The sequence below is a fragment of the Balaenoptera musculus genome, chromosome 10 (assembly GCF_009873245.2).
Source record: "Balaenoptera musculus isolate JJ_BM4_2016_0621 chromosome 10, mBalMus1.pri.v3, whole genome shotgun sequence".
In the NCBI taxonomy this organism is placed as follows: Eukaryota; Metazoa; Chordata; class Mammalia; order Artiodactyla; family Balaenopteridae; genus Balaenoptera; species Balaenoptera musculus.
The window spans coordinates 41,103,390-41,120,777 of record NC_045794.1 but is presented as its reverse complement, the minus strand read 5'-3'; the positions used below and the strand labels follow the sequence as shown (position 1 = coordinate 41,120,777).

Genomic DNA, 17,388 nt, shown 5'->3' with positions numbered 1-17,388 from the left:
ATGTAGCCTGAATGCTTTTGGTTTTAAATTTTGAGGTATTTAAAGTGAAGCTTATTGAATAGTTTTATTTTTTGCTTTTGTTGACATTAGTCTGCTATGATTCATTACACCCTCAATTGCCTTAACAGATAAATAAGAATTGAATTTCAGTTATGTTAAGCTCTGTGTTTCCTAAAGCAATACCAAAGAGAAAGGCTTACGTTAGGGTCAAGAGTACAAAAGGAACTATTATGTAATGTTTGCCTCACTTTCTATTCAAGTGTGAAATACGTAGGAATTCAGGAGAAGCAACTGGAATATGAGAACAGTTAGGAACAGAATATAATAAATATATATTATATAAATATAATAAAATTTAACTTTTTTTTTTGTTGTCGTTGTTAGCCATTAAAATAAGTGTTGAGCTCATGGACCCAGGGCCTTAACAAAATTAGGAACAAGCTGATGGAATAGTAGCCATCCCAAAATCTGCCCTTCAGGCTCTGGTGCCCAGCCCTGCCTACTTCCTTTCAGTTCCTTGAACATACTGTGTTTCTTCTCTTTATTTGTCTGTGGCACAAGCTGTTCCATTAGGCTGAAATACTCTTTATTCATCCTCTGGAATTCAGTTCACACGTCACTTCCTCAAGGAAGCCTCTGATCCTCCCCCCCGGGAGGGTCAGATTCTGTTCTCCTGTACCCTGCGCTTCTCCCTCATAGAGAGCACTGATCACAACTGTATGCTCCACCAGGGCAGGGAACAAGTCTAGCTTATTCAGGGCTCTAAGCCAATCACTAAGAGCAGAGTACACAGTAGGCACTCAGTAAATATTTGTTGAATGAAGTTCAGCATTTATTAAGCACCAAGTACCTCACTTCGTTAACTCCTCACAGTAACCCTTTTAGGTATTCTTATCCCCATTAACAGATGAGGAAAGTGACACTAGAAAAGTAACATGCCCCAGGTCACATAGTCAACGAATGGCACAGCCAGAACTTGACCCACGTCATTTTGATGGCAAAGCCAGTGTCCTTTTTTCTTTTATTTCTCTCATTGTGTGCTATTATCCCACTGAAAAGCCAGTGTTCTAAGCATGGCACTACGTGATGTACCACAGAAAAGCCGGCAGAGGGTCTGATCAGAATGTAGCTTTGTACTTATAATGCACATTCGTAGTGTGCCTTCCTACTTGCCCCAGTCACAGGCTCTGCTTTCATTGGGAGAACACACAACTCTCCTTGTCTCAGTCCACATGGTCCGGGTGAGCTCAGCCCTAGGGATGAAGCACTGTGCCAATCAGCATGACCCCTCCCACTGAAATATGATGATTGATTCAGGGGTGGGCTTGCGACCTAATATTGTCAATAAGAGCCAATTGAGACTCAATCTAGAACTTTGGTTGGAGTCTTTGCAAAAGTGGACTTGATCTTTCCAACTGGCCATGGGCCCTGGAAGCATGAAGATTGGCATTACTTCAGAGACTCACCACCTGAAACAGAGAGGAGGGCAGATGTGACCCTAGACACTGTCTGGCTCCTGATAACATTATCTGAGCCTTGCTCAAGCTGTGCCTGAGGTTTTCTGCCCGTATACTTGTCACTAATTTGAGTCAGTGGAATCCTTTTTCTGTGTAAGCCTTTTTGGATTGGGAGTTCTGTCACCTGCAATCAAGGGAATCTAACCAACACAGGACCTAAAAGACATTGGACACGTTTTGACTCTTTTCTGTTTCCATTTTGCACAGGCTTAAGTCATTTCCTTAGGCTCTTTGAATGATCATAAATGTGTGTTTTCTGGGCCTGGGGAAGAAAGCAGTGAGAAGGTAGTATGGCAGAGATGCTTGTCAAAACAGGTGTTGTGGTTTTAGGAATCGTGGCTCTAGGACTTGCTCAGGAACTTGTGGAATGTAAGAAATTTCACTTACTTATTTTTCTGCACCTATAAAGAGTGAGGATAATATTTGCTACACTGGGACTTCCCTGGTGGTCCAGTGGCTAAGACCCCACACTCCCAATGCAGGGGGCCCAGGCTTGATCCCTGGTCAGGGAACTAGATCCTGCATGCTGCAACTAAGATCCCACGTGCCGAAACTAAGACCCGGGGCAGCCAAATAAATAAATATTTTAAAAAAATTTTGCTACACTATTTATACAAGAGGGAGTTGATAAGAATGTGCCTAGTACTTTGTACTTTGGTATGACTTACCTTCCAATGTGGCAGTAACACTTCACCATGTCAACCTGTGGCTTTTCATATTTCTCAATCCCTAGACTGACCTAACCAGTAGTGAGGTGGGTAGATAAGGAGGCTCCTACTTTTGGGAGACCATAGAGGGAGGATATTCATGTTCCATAGCTTAGGAGGCCATAGATACATGTCCTATCCTCACTGTAACATTAACTGTTTTCATGCTTAAGAGAGAATAGTAAACTTTCTTTCTGCTCTATGGATTTCACAAATGCCACGGAACAGCTAAGCCCATGCGCCACAACTACTGAGCCCTCGCACCACAACTACTGACGTCCATGCACCTAGAGCCTATGCTCCACAACAAAAGAAGCCACCACAATGAGAAGCCTGCGCACTGCAATGAAGAGTAGCCCCTGCTCACTGAAACTAGAGAAAGCTCACGTGCAGCAACGAAAACCCAACGCAGCCAAATAATTAATAAATACATAAATAAATAAATAAATAATCTGCTAGCTGTGTTTAGAGTTACCTGGCTGTAGAAGGAAAAATCTGTATGTTCAAATAGCTTAATTTTCCACAGTGAAGGAAAGCCCTCCCAGAGACACTAAGAAAAATGAAACCAAGCCAGCAAAGATATAAACCATTAATTTTATTTCCATTCCTAAAATGTATGTGAATTTATTGATTGATTTGATATTTAGTCTCTTTGCAAAATCATCTCAGAAAATATTCTAAATTTATTAAAATGCATACAGACTATTGCTGAAAATTCTAAGTCCTCTTATTGACCAACTTGTTTTCAAAGCACTTGTGATGATTTTCCAAGGTTTCCATGGTTACAGGGAACAAAGAAATCATCTTGAGACCAGAGTGGAAATTTGATCAGAATAATCCAAACAGTATTTATCTACCTCTTTACAGACTCACAGCTTGCCTATTTTGAGGCGGCTCTTACAAAGCGTATCTAATTATTCAAGGTTTCTCTAATTACAGTGGGCCTTTTCTTTGCCTGCAATTTACTACATTCAGCAAAGTATACATTAGATAATAAGGAAAATGAACCCAAGAACTCTAACTGCTTCATATAGTTTTATGGATATACTGAAGTGTCAAGTACAATCTTCATCTTAAGAATTGAAGACTGGAATGCAGGGAAACAAACTCTGGTGGAATACCAGAATAAAAAACATAACAAAGCTGGGCAGAACTAGGTGTGGCATCCTGGTACATTAATTTTGAAAGCCAGCCCAGTGATACTAAGGACAACAAATAGATTCAGATTTCTTTTAAAAAAAAATCTGTGCTGCTTAGCTTTGGAGTTTTCAACTAGTTAGTATTTCTTTATTTAGTTTGTGAATTATTAAGATTTTTTTGGGACTTCCCTGGTGACGCAGTGGTTAAGAATCCGCCTGCCAATGCAGGGGACATGGATTTGAGCCCTGGTCTGGGAAGATCCCACATGCCGCGGAGCAACTAAGCCTGTGCGCCACAACTACTGAGCCTGTGCTCTAGAGCCTGTGAGCCACAACTCCTGAAGCCCGTGCACCTAGAGCTTGTGCTTCACAACAAGAGAAGCCACCACAATGAGAAGCCCGCGTGCCGCAACTAGAGAAAACCCACACACAGCAACAAAGACCCAACGCAGCCAAAGATAAATAAATAAATGAATGAATGAAAAAAAAAGATCTTTTCACGTCTCCCTCTTCAAAGTCTTCTTTTTAGTGATTTAACTGCTAATTAGCATCAACCTCTCAAAGAGAGGGTAAAATTAAAATCTGTTGGGTAATAATTCAAATAAGACAGAAAAAATTTGAAGTTACTAAATAAAGTAAGGTTTGAGGATAATGGTGGACTTCAATTATGAAAGCCCATTGTTTCCTTTAAGGGAGAGTTCAAAGCTGTTTTGTTTTTTGTTTTTGATTCTTTGTGAGACAATAGAAAATAGCTAAATAGGTTATAACATAAACTTTTAGCGATGAAATTCAAATTTACCTAAAAAAGGACGTTCCCTTCTCCCAATTAGTTTTGTGTGTGTGTGTGTGTGTGGCTGTGTTGCGTCTTTGTTGCTGTGTGCGGGCCCTCTCTAGCTGTGGCGAGCAGGGGCTACTCTTTGCTGTAGGTACTCTAGGTACGCAGGCCTCAGCAGTTGTATCACATGGCCTCAGTAGTTGTGGCTCGTGGGCTCCAGAGCACAGGCTCAACAGCTGTGGCGCACAGGCTTAGTTGCCCCACAGCATGCGGGATCCTCCCAGACAAGGCATTGAACCCGTGGTCCCCACATTGGCAGGCAGACTCTCAACCACTGCACCACGAGGGACGTCCCCCAATTAGTATTTTAAGTGTAAAACCAAAACCTTAAATTATTCGAGCTCTTCAGGTCTCAACTCCTATTTCACAGCATATCCGTAGATGTGAGGGCGCAGGAGCTCCCAGGACAGGGGGGCCTGTAAGTGCTGCAGCTTCAGCTTGGAGAAGCGGGCCCACTCCAGGGCCTTCCAGCTCTCTCTGGTCAGGTTGCACCCATCAAACAGAAGGTACCAGACAGGATTCAGGACCTGTTGCCAGAAGTAATTCCAGGTTGAAGGCTTAGCTGCTACATGCTCCATGAAATAAAAAGCTCCTCCCTGAGAAAGAAAAGAAAAAAAAAAAAAAAAAAAACACAGCAAGGATTTTAGTTTGGGGAAAAATAATTTATAAGATGATTAAATGTCAGATTTCAGTGGCCCCAAAGGCCAACTTCATAAGAAAACATGGAGAAATTCAAACTTACTACGATACTATTCTGGTTAATAGTGTCATCTTCTGTCAGATTTTATACAGAGTTGCCAATCTATATTTTCTGTTCAGAAAGGTAATACATAATAATAGTTAGAATTTAAAGCAGTTACTGCATGCAAGATCCTGTCCGTAAGACCTATCACATGTTAACTCAATCCTCACAATACACTTATTTGGTAGTTATTATTATTATCATCCCTATGTTCTACAGACGAGGAAACAGAATCACATAGAAAATAAACAACTTGCCCAAGGTCATACAGCTTACAAATGTCAGAATCAGGTTTTTACCTTGGGTGGTCTGGCTCCAGAGGCTGGCAATACTGTCTCACCAATATTATTTTAGAAAATTCAGAAAATACAGAAAAGTTAAAAAGAAAAACAGTCAACCATCTTTCATCACCTCGGGACAACTACTGTTAAGATTTTGTGGAAGATGGTGGAGTAGAAGGACATGCGCTCATTCCTTCTCGTGAGAGCACCGGCATCACAACTAACTGCTAAACAATCATCGACAGGAAGACACTGGAATGCACCAAAGAAGATAACCCACATCCAAAGACAAAGGAGAAGCTGCAGTGAGATGGTAGGAGGGGTGCAATCACAATAAAATCAAATCCCATAACCACTGGGTGGGTGACTCACAAACTGGAGAACAGTCATACCACAGAAGTCCACCCACTGGAGTTAAGGTTCTGAGCCCCACGTCAAGCTTCCCAGCCTGGGGAGTCTGGAAACAGGAGGAGGAATTTCCAGAGAATCAGACTTTGAAGGCTAGTGGGATTTGATTGCAGAACTTTGACAGGACTGGGGGAAACAGACTCCACTCTTGGAGGGCACACACAAAGTAGTGTGCACATCAGGACCCAGGGGGAAGGAGCAGTGACCCCATAGGAGACTGAACCAGACCTACCTGCTAGTGTTGGAGGTTCTCCTGCAGAGGCAGGGGGTGGCTGTGGCTCACCACGGGGACAAGGACACTGGCAGCAGAAGTTCTGGGAAGTACTACTTGGCATGACCCTCCCGAAGTCTGCCATTAGCCCCAACAAAGAGCCTGTAGCCTCCAGTGCTGGGTTGCCTCGGGCCAAACAACCAACAGGGAGGGAACTCAGCCCCACCCATCAGCAGACAAGTGGATTAAAGTTTTACTGAGCTCTGCCCACCAGAGCAACACCTAGCTCTACCCACCACCAGTCCCTCCCATCAGAAAGCTTGCACAAGCCTCTTAGATAGCCTCATCCACCAGAGGGCAGACAGTAGAAGCAAGAAGAACTACAATCCTGCAGCCGGTGGAACAAAAACCACATTCAAAGAAAGACAAGATGAAAAGGCAGAGGGCTATGTCCCAGATGAAGGAACAAGATAAAACCCCAGAAAAACAACTAAGTGAAGTGGAGATAAGCAACCTCCCAGAAAAAAAATTCAGAATAATGATAGTGAAGATGATCCAGGACCTTGGAAAAAGAATGGAGGCAAAGATCGAGAAGATGCAAGAAATGTTTAACAAAGACCTAGAAGAATTAAAGAACAAACACTGAGAAGAATTAAAGAACAAACAGACATGAACAATACAATAACTGAAATGAAAAATACACTAGAGGAATCAATAGCAGAATAACTGAGGCAGAAGAACGGATAAGTGACATGGAAGACAGAATGGTGGAATTCACTGCCACAGAACAGATTAAAGAAAAAAGAATGAAAAGAAATGAAGACAGCCTAAGAGACCTCTGGGACAACATTAAACGCACCAACATTCGTATTACAGGGGTCCCAGAAGGAGAAGAGAGAGAGAAAGGACCCAAGAAAATATTTGAAGAGATTATAGTTGAAAACTTCCCGAACATGGGAAAAGAAATAGCAACCCAAGTCCAGGAAGTAAAGAGAGTCCCATACAGGATAAACCCAAGGAGAAACACGCCAAGACACATAGTAATCAAACTGACAAGAATTAAAGACAAAGAAAAATTATTAAAAGCAACAAGGGAAAAACAACGAATAACATACAAGGGAACTCCCATAAGGTTAACAGCTGATTTCTTAAAAACTCTACAAGCCAGGAGGGAGTGGCACGATATATTTAAAGTGATGAAAGGGAAGAACCTACAACCAAGATTACTCTACCCAGCAAGGATCTCATTCGGATTCGATGGAGAAATCAAAAGCTTTACAGACAAGCAAAAGCTAAGAGAATTCAGCACCACCAAACCAGCTCTACAACAAATGCTAGAGGAACTTCTCTACATGGGAAACACAAGAGAAGAAAAGGACCTACAAAAACAAACCCAAAACAATTAAGAAAATGGTAATAGGAACGTACATATTGATAATTATTGATAATTACATCCTAAGAGACTACTACAAGCAACTCTATGCCAATAAAATGGACAACCTGGAAGAAATGGACAAATTCTTACAAAGGTATAACCCTCCAAGACTGAACCAGGAAGAAATAGAAAGTATGAACAGACCAATCACAAGTAATGAAATTGAAACTGTGATTAAAAATCTTACAACAAACAAAAGTCCAGGACCAGATGGCTTCACAGGTGAATTCTATCAAACATTTAGAGAAGAGCTAACACCCATCCTTCTCAAACTCTTCCAAAAAATTGTAGAGGAAGGAACACTCCCAAACTCATTCTACGAGGCCACCATCACCCTGATACCAAAACCAGACAAAGATACTACAAAAAGAGAAAATTACAGACCAATATCACTGAGGAATATAGATGCAAAAATCCTCAACAAAATACTAGCAAACAGAATCCAACAACACATTAAAAGGATCATACGCCATGATCAAGTGGGATTTATCCCAGGGATGCAAGGATTCTTCAATATACGCAAATCAATAAATGTGACACACCATATTAACAAATTGAAGAATAAAAACCATATGATCATGTAAATAGATGCAGAAAAAGCTTTTGACAAAATTCAACACCCATTTATGATAGAAACTCTCCAGAAAGTGGGCATAGAGGGAACGTATCTCAACATAATAGAGGCCATATACAACAAACCCAAAGCAAACATCATTCTCAATGGTGAAAAACTGAAAGCATTTCCTCTAAGATCAGGAACAAGACAAGGATGTCCACTCTTGCCACTATTATTCAACATAGTTTTGGAACTCCTAGCCATGGCAATCAGAGAAGAAAAAGAAATAAAAGGAATACAAATTGGAAAAGAAGAAGTAAAACTGTCACTGTTTGCAGATGACATGATGCTATACATAGAGAATCCTAAAGATGCCACCAGAAAACTACTAGAGCTAATCAATGCATTTGGAAAAGTTGCAGGATACAAAATTAATGCACAGAAATCTCTTGCATTCCTATACACTAATGATGAAAAATCTGAAAGAGAAATTAAGGAAACACTCCCATTACCATTGCAACAAAAAGAATAAAATACCTAGGAATAAACCTACCTAGGGAGACAAAAGACCTGTATGCAGAAAACTATAAGACACTGATGAAAGAAATGAAAGATGACACACATAGATGGAGAGATATACCATGTTCTTGGACTGGAAGAATCAATATTGTGAAAATGACTATACTACCCAAAGCAATCTACAGATTCAATGCAATCCCTATCAAATTACCAATGGCATTTTTTACAGAACTAGAACAAAAAATCTTAAAATTTGTATGGAGACACAAAAGACCCCGAATAGCCAAAGCAGTCTTGAGGGAAAAAAATGGAGCTGGAGGGATCAGACTCCCTGACTTCAGACTATACTATAAAGCTACAATAATCAAGACAACATGGTACTGGCACAAAAACAGAAATATAGATCAATGGAACAGGATAGAAAGCCCAGGGAAAAAGCCACGCACCTATGGTCAACTAATCTATGACAAAGGAGGCAAGGATATACAATGGAGAAAAGACAGTCTCTTCAGTAAGTGGTGCTGGGAAGACTGGGCAGCTACATGTAAAAGAATTAAATTAGAACACTCCCTAACACCATACACAAAAATAAACTCAAAATGGATTAAAGCCCTAAATGTAAGACCAGACATTATAAAACTCTTAGAGGAAAACATAGGAAGAACACTCTTTGACATAAATCACAGCAAGATCTTTTTTGATCCATCTCCTAGAGTAATGGAAATAAAAACAAAAATAAACAAATGGGACCTAATGAAACTTAAAAGCTTTTGCACAGCAAAGGAAACTATAAACAAGATGAAAAGACAACCCTCAGAATGGGAGAAAATATTTGCAAACGAATCAACAGACAAAGGATTAATCTCCAAAATATATAAACAGCACATGCAGCTCAATATTAAAAACACAAACAACCCAATCAAAAAATGGGCAGAAGACCTAAATAGACATTTCTCCAAAGACAACATACAGATGGCCAAGAGGCACATGAAAAGCTGCTCAACATCACTAATCATTTGAGAAATGCAAATCAAAACTACAATGAGGTATCATCTCACACTGGTTAGAATGGGCATCATCAGAAAACCTACAAACAACAAATGCTGGAGAGGGTATAGAGAAAAGGGAACCCTCTTGCACTGTTTGTGGGAATGTAAATTGATACAGCCACTATGGAGAACAGTATGGAGGTTCCTTAAAATCTAAACATACAATTACCATATGACCCAGCAGTTCCACTACTGGGCATATACCCAGAGAAAACCATAATTCAAAAATACACATGCACCCCAATGTTCGTTGCAGTACTGTTTACAATAGCCAGGTCATGGAAGCAACCCAAATGCCCATTGACAGATGAATGGATAAAGAAGATGTGGTTCATACATACAATGGAATATTACCCAGCCATAAAAAGGAATGAAATTGGGTCATTTGTGGAGACGTGGGTGGGGCTAGAGACTGTCATACAGAGTGAAGTAAGTCAGAAAGAGAAAAACAAATATCGTATATTAACACATATATGTGGAATCTAGAAAAGTGATACAGATGAACTGGTTTGCAAGGCAGAAATAGAGACACAGATGTAGAGAACAAACGTATGGACACCAAGGGGGGAAGCGGGGGTGGGGGTGGTGTGATGAATTGGGAGATTAGGATTGACATATATGCACTAGTATGTATAAAATAGATAACTAATAAGAACCTGCTGTATAAAAAAGTAAAATAAAAATAAAAAAAAACAAAAGATTTTGTGTATACTTTTATATGAATATGTATTTTTTTCTAAAACTAGGATTGGAATATACATTCTGTTTTATAACATGTTTTATTTTATTTATGTACTTGAGTATTATTCTAAAAGATGGTTTAAAAACTTTATGCAATATTTCACACCACTGAAGTTACCATCTCTTATTTAACCATTCTCATTTAGGCTATTTCCAATTTTACATTGTTATAAATACTGTTACAGTGAGCATCCTTATCCATAAATCTTTGTGACCATCTAAAATTATTTCCAAATAAATAACTTGCTAAAAAGTGGAATTGCTGAATCAGAAGTCTGTGCCTTTTTAAAGCTTTTGGTACAGGTTGTCAAATTGCCCTTTGGAAAAGTTGCAGCAGTTTGCATTCATACTAGCAACAGATGTGAATGCCCATTTCCAATAAACTCCCATCAGTACTTTTTTCTCCTATATCTTTGTCAATTTGATGTGTAATATGGTATTTTTAATAACATGCATAGCTTTAATATTCTTAATCTTAACATCTTTTGTTAACCTTATTGATTATTTGGATTTCTTGTTTTCTAATTTGTCTATTAATGTCCATTATCAGTTTCCTTCTTTTTTTCTTTTATCTATTTATTTGGTTGTGCTGGGTCTTAGTTGTGGCAGGCGGGCTCCTTAGTTGTGGCTCGCCAGCTCCTTAACTGTGGCATGCTCACTCTTAGTTGCGGCATGCATGTGGGATCTAGTTCCCTGACCAGGGATCGAACCTGTGCCCCCTGCGTTGCGAGTCTTAACCACTGTGCCACAGGGAAAGTCCCCACTATCGGTTTTCTAATAGGCTGTTGGTTTTTTTCTTACTGATTAGTAAGGGCTTTTAGTATAATTAGACTACGTATACTACAAATGTTTTCCCTTGTTTGTTGTTTGTCTTTTAATTACGATTTTTTAAACTTCCCCTTCTTTTATTTAAAAAAAAATCTTTAAATTCATCTGAGTATTGTTCTTAGGCTCTGCTTTGCAAACTTGTGGACGTCTGAATCCATACCAAGTACTGCCTGAGACTAAATAACCATGTCTTATACTTTTCTTTTTTTAGTTCATTAGTTCATGTCTTTTATTAACCAATATACAATTACTTGTCTTCTGGTTTGTTGAAACAATAGGTCAGACAATATTTGCCACAATAATGTTTGTCAAAGTGGCTGGCCATAAAAACTCCACACCACATTTATCTGAAGGGCACTCCTGACGAAGGTGACTGCTTTTGCCATTCTGATCCACCTTACAGTATTTCAGGACAGCCAGCTTAACCTTCTTTCTCTCTCTCTGTCTCTCTTTTTTTTTCTTTTGGCCGTGAGGCTTGTGGGATCTTAGTTTCCCAAACAGGGATAGAACCTGGGCCCTCAGCAGTGAGAGTGCAGAGTCCTAACCACTGGACTGCCAGGGAATTCCCAACCCTCTTTCTCTTATGCTTTTTCTTCTTGGGAGTGGTGTAAGACTTCTTCCTTTTCTTAGTACCAGCACAAAGTCTCAACAGAAGATGAAGAGTGGACTCCTTTTGACTGTTGTAGTCAGACAAAGTACGTCCATCTTCCAGTTGCTTGCCAGCAAAAATCAATCTTTGCTGGTTAGAAGGAATTTCTTCCTTATCTTGGATCTTGGCGTTTACATTTTCTGTTGTATCCAAGGGTTCGACCTCGAGAGTGATGGTCTTCCCTGTCAGGATCTTCACAAAAATCTGCATCCTGGTGGCAGCACCACCACAGATGGTGGATCCAAAAAGCCTATGTCTTATACTTTTGTACCATTGTCACAGGATGTAAATGACCATCGTCACAGGATGTAAATGATAGGATTTATTTTATTAAAATACTGCATCATCTAAAAGTGTTACTAAATTCATGGTTATATTTTGTCATTAGGTATTTTATTTGGTCAGTGGATGCTGTGTGTAAATTACTGTCATACAGGAGTTAGTAACTGCTGCTTTCATCTAGGACGGTCCTATAAATATAGGTCAGGTCTGGACACAGTAGAGGCTACACATTATTAAGGAGTCTTCAGAAGTTTTCTACTTATCTACCTCTGGGGTGAAGGGGGAAAGGGACCAATGATTACCTCCCAAACCCAGGGTGACTGTCCCACTCTCCTTAGCCTCTTCTAGCCTCCCTAGTGTTGGCTATCCCAGGCAGAGTTTAGAGATGGAGTTCCTCCAAATCTATGGGTAAGTGTAAGAACTGTGTTCAGGAATGGAAAACTTGAAATTTCCTGATTGAAATATTTTTTTCCATAGAAGAGGACAGGAGAGAAGAGGCGATCCAGGCCTGGGGAGGTTGCTGATACCCTCTGGGTTACACAGGTTAAGCTAGAGATGCCTGTTACCCATTCAGGTGACTGTCGAGTAGACAGCTGGATATGAAGATCTGGGGTTAGAAGAGAAGTCTGAGCTTGATACTTAGATCTGGAAGCCATTTGTGTATGCATGGTAATTGAAAACATTGGGGGTACATGAGATTGCACAGGGGGTGTATGTAAGTGAAATGAGAGCTAAAAAAGAAACTCCAGCGTTTAGGGGATGGGCAGAGGAAGAAAAGCCAGCAAAAGTGGTAGAAATGTTGAAGTCAGATAAAAAGCCCCAGTGACAAGCACTGTGGTACAGCGATAAGAATATTTGCATTAAAGTCAGACATAGTGGCTGTGTAACTTGAGGCAAGTTTCTTAACTCCTCTGGGTCTGTTTCCCCAATCCAACATGAAGGCAATACCTGCTTTAAAGGACTGTTTCCTACATGAGAATGTAGGAAAACTCCTGGTTCTGTTCAGCAGAGAATGGGTGCTTCAGAGGAGCTAAGGAAGACTACCAAGAATATGATCCCCTAAGGGCACTCTCAGTGCTTAAACCAGAGATGACCATTATTTGCTTTGCAGAGGTGTTGTGAGATTAGTAACACTGTAAGCAAAACATCTAACTGTGCCCAGTCTTAGGACACAAGAACCCAGGATTTGAGTATAAGAATCAGACTTTTTTTCAGTTACTACTTTGACATTGGCGTATCCTTGAGCCAAAGACAGAATTACAGTTGGCCCTCAGTATCCACAAGCTCTGCATCCTTGGATTCAACCAAATGCAGATCAAAAATATTTGGGAAAAATCCAGAAAGTTCCAGAAAAGCAAAACTTGAATTTGCCACATGCTGGCACCTGTTTACATAGCATTTACATTGTATTAGGTATTATAAGTAATCTAGAGGTGATTTAAGGTATATGGGAGGATGTGCATAAGTTACATGCAGATACTGCACCATTTTATATAAGGGACTTAAGCTTCTGTAGATTTTGGTATCTGTGGCGGGGACAGGGAAGGACCCCGAGGAAATTGAGGGATGACTGTATATTATTGCCTCTAAACACTATCTTCAAGTCCTTTTCTTCCTGAGAAACTTCCTCTGTTAGAAAATAAAACTGGGGATTACAGAACATACATTTCCTCTAGTATAGTAAATTCAAATGTTAAGATATCCATACTTGAGACTTCCCTGGTGGCACAGAGGTTAAGAATCCGCCTGACAATGCAGGGGACACGGGTTCGAGCCCTGGTCTGGGAAGATCCCACATGCCGCGGAGCAACTAAGCCCGTGTGCCACAACTACTGAGCCTGTGCTCTAGAGCCTGTGAGCCACAACTACGGAGCCCATGAGCCACAACTGCCAAAGCCCATGTGCCTAGAGTCTGTGCTCCACAACAAGAGAAGCCACCTCAATGAGAAGCCTTCACGCCGCAACTAGAGAAAGCCCGTGCACAGCAACAAAGACCCAACGCAGCCAAAAATAAACAATAAATAAATTAATTAATTAAAAAAAAGATATCCATACTTTATGTTCACCTATGTTTAGAATAAAACTATTTTAAACTAGTTTTTAAACAAACAATAAAGGTAATATGTGAAAATTACATATAGGTATAAAGAATTTCAAACTATACAGAGAGGAATAAAATGAAAAGTAATTCCTTCCCCTCATCCAATTCCCTTCCCAAGAGGTAACCACTGTTAATAGTTTCTTGTGTATCATTCCCATTAACATAAATACTTATATAGATATATTCTCCCCCCCCCACACAAATGGACTTATACTCTATATAATATTCTATGCTTTCATTGCATAGAACACTTTCATTTAACACTGTCTCTTGAGGAGATAGTTTTTTCATATCAACATAGGTAACTCTTCCTTGTTCTTTTAACAGCTGCACAGAAATCCTTTATACGATGCGACAGTTTACTTAACAGCCTCCTACCTCCTATTGCTGGATGTTTAGGTTATTTCCAATTTGTGGTATTACAAATACTGTAATGAATATTTTCGCATATGAATGAGTTTTTGCACATTTGTGCAGTATAGCTATAGGATAAATTCCTATTGGATGAAGGAGGAAGTGTCCTTGAAAATTTGATATTATCAAATTGCCCTCCAAAGAGGGCACTTCCTCCAATTGGGGTACCCAGTCCCCCAAACTCACCCCAACACCATATTGAACTTAAAAGTCTCTGACAGTGTAGTAGGTAAAAATAGTGTCTTGCTTTAATTTCTTCTTAATTGAAGTATAGTTGATTTATAATATTATATTAGTTTCAGGTGTACAACATAGTGATTCAGAATTTTTATAGATTATACTTCATTTAAAGTTATTACAAAATAATGGCTATATTTCCCTGTGCTGTAGAATATATCCTTGTTGCTTATTTATTTTATACATAGTAGTTTGTATCTCTTAATCCCACACCACTATCTTGCCCCTCCCCCCTTCCCTCTCCCCTCTGGTAACCACTAGTTTGTTCTCTATATCTGTGAGTCTATTTCTGTTTGTTATATACATTCGTTTGTTTTATTTTTAAGATTCCACGTATAAGTGATATCTTGCTTTAATTTGCTCTTTTATTGCAAGACTAAACATTTATATCATATATTGGCTATTTTTATTTATATTTCTGTTCCTGTGCTTTGCTTACTTTTCTCTTTTTAAAAAAACTGATTTAAGAATTCTATTGATCTTGATTTGTAATGTCTTTTATTTTTTTTTATTAAAAAATTTTTTTTTACATTAATTAATTAATTTAGTTTTGGCTGCCCTGGGTCTTTGTAGCTGCACGCAGGCTTTCTCTAGTTGCTGCGAGCAGGGGCTACTCTTCGTTGCAGTGCAAGGGCTTCTCATTGCAGTGGCTTCTCTAGTTGCAGAGCACGGGCTCTAGGCACGCGGGCTTCCGTAGTTGTGGCATGCCAGCTCAGTAGTTGCAGCTTGCGGGCTCTAGAGCGCAGGCTCAGTAGTTGTGGCACATGGGCTTAGTTGCTCCGTGGCATGTGGGATATTCCTGGACCAGGGATCAAACCCGTGTTCTGCTTTGGCAGGCAGATTCTTAACCACTGGACCACCAGGGAAGTCCTATAATGTCTTTTAATATGAAGTTAACGCATTATCTATCATCCTTGGCAAATATTTTTTACAAACTTTTTTGTACTTTTAAGTTTTTTTATAGTCCTTTTTTTTCTCTGCAGGAGTTCTAAAGTTTTACATATTCATGTATTATCAATCTTTTCCTATATAGCTTCTTTTCCACTCTAAGATTTTTTAAAAATTCAGCAGTGTCTTCTCTAGTAGTTCTACTTTTTATGTTAGGGTGTTTGATCTACCTGAAATTGATAGGGCTGCCCTTGGTGATAGTGGTTACTACTAACCAGCCCTCACGCCCCGCACTCACCGGCCTCAGCACTCTGCACACTTCCTGGAGGATCCGCTCCTGGTTCTTCACGGAGCACAGGACCAGTGTGCAGACCACCACATCCATGGAGTCGTCGGCCACCTGGTGCAGGTCCTCCCCGGCAGCCACCAGGAAGCGCTCAAACTGCAGGTGTCGGTTCTCAGCAATGCTCTTGATCAGGAACTTCTCAAAGTTGGGGTTGGGATCAATACAGGTCACCCGGCATCCAGGCGGGTAGAACTTGAAGTTGGGCCCTGTGCCACAGCCCAGCTCCAGCAGGGAGAGCTTCCCGGAGGGGCCTGCGAACTCCTGTAGATTGCTGAAGAGCTCCTGCTTCTTGCTCGCCATCTGTTCGTTGTACATCACAGTGAACCTTGCCAAGAAGTAGGGGAGTGATTTTTTGCATATCCAGTTCCACAAGCCCAGAAAGTCTAGCAGGTACATGGGAAATGCCAGGATGCAGACGGCCAGCCGGAGGATAAAAATGGTAAGCGCCATCACTCAGAAGAGAAGAAAACAGATCAACAGTTAGAGGCCTGACTCTAATTGCAGGAAGTAGGTTTCTGGCCACATTCCAGAGCCAATCAGCTGCAGAGGAAGGAACTGGCTGTGCTGGAAAGACGCAGCTGAAGTAAAATCTATGGCCAGAGGCCCATTTCTCCCAGTTAATAGATGTTTGCCAAAAGTTGCCTCATAGCTTACTTTTCATGAAGTAAAATGAGAGGGTTCTCAGCTTTTCCTTAGAAGGAAAGCTGATTACAACCCATTATTACAAATCTATTCCTGCTTGGAGACTACTGCAAGTTTCCTGCTGAAGTTTTAAATGCACAGCATACTTACAGCCTGTCTGGTTCTCCAGTGACCTCTGCTAAGAAAACGGAATCCGTGGGTGGAGCCTGGTTAAACCACACCAGAAAGCCACTGCCAAAGGCCATTTATTACGTGACCCTCCTACTTCCCTTCCATCCCGCCCTCATTTGTTTTTTCTTTTTAATTTTTTTTTTAACCCTCGTTTGTTTTTAAACAAATTTTTTTTTTCTGCTGATTTTATTTATTTCTTTATTTTTTGTCTCTTGTGGATGCCATTTTTTTTTTTTTTTTTGGGGCTGCATTGGGTCTTCGTTGCTGTGGGTGGGTTTCTCATTCCGGTGGCTTCTCTTGTTGCAGAGCACGGGCTCTAGGCGCGTGGGCTTCAGTAGTTGTGGCACACGGGCTCAGTAGTTGTTATAGCAGCCTGTATTTTAAAAAGCATTTCCTCCACCCCCTTTTTTTCTTGAGTCTCTGTAGGCAGTATTTTAGTTTTCTCCTGGGGTGTTTACATTTCAAAGACATTCACAACTTCAAGGACAGAGAAAGAATGAAGTTTTTCTCCTAGGAGTTTTGGGGTGTATTTCTCTATTATCAGAAGTCTAGGGTGACTACTATTTAAATGTTTTCTTTGTATTAGGGGTTGGGCAACATGAGGCACTCTGTTTCAATCACCACAACATCCTCCCATTTGCTCTCCTCACTTTCCCAGGGATTCTACCTCTTAGCATCCTAGTCAGGCTT

At 40.3% G+C, this 17,388-nt stretch overlaps 2 protein-coding genes across 2 annotated transcripts; both read right to left on the bottom strand.

The window, feature by feature from the left end:
• Positions 1-2,799: 2,799 nt before the first annotated feature.
• On the bottom strand, positions 2,800-16,633 carry METTL7A (methyltransferase like 7A). Its single transcript, XM_036867366.1, has 2 exons — positions 15,838-16,633; positions 2,800-4,794 (listed from the first exon to the last, which is right to left on the bottom strand). The coding sequence occupies exons 1-2, from the start codon at positions 16,333-16,335 to the stop codon at positions 4,558-4,560; spliced, it is 735 nt and encodes a 244-aa protein (XP_036723261.1). The 5' UTR covers positions 16,336-16,633; the 3' UTR covers positions 2,800-4,557.
• LOC118902720 (ubiquitin-like) lies at positions 11,248-11,835 on the bottom strand. The gene is made up of 2 exons (XM_036867367.1): positions 11,540-11,835; positions 11,248-11,394 (listed from the first exon to the last, which is right to left on the bottom strand). Exons 1-2 carry the CDS (start codon positions 11,825-11,827, stop codon positions 11,248-11,250), a joined length of 435 nt encoding a protein of 144 aa, XP_036723262.1. The 5' UTR covers positions 11,828-11,835.
• Positions 16,634-17,388: the final 755 nt, after the last annotated feature.

Coding starts and splice junctions, on each gene's coding strand:
- METTL7A (XM_036867366.1), bottom strand. CDS start 16,335: ATGGCGCTTACCATTTTTATCCTCCGGCTGGCCGTCTGCATCCTGGCA. Junction 4,795..15,837: donor TGTGCAGAGTGCTGAGGCCG/GTGAGTGCGGGG, acceptor TTTCTTTCTCAG/GGAGGAGCTTTTTATTTCAT.
- LOC118902720 (XM_036867367.1), bottom strand. CDS start 11,827: ATGCAGATTTTTGTGAAGATCCTGACAGGGAAGACCATCACTCTCGAG. Junction 11,395..11,539: donor AAAAGCATAAGAGAAAGAGG/GTTGGGAATTCC, acceptor GAGAGAAAGAAG/GTTAAGCTGGCTGTCCTGAA.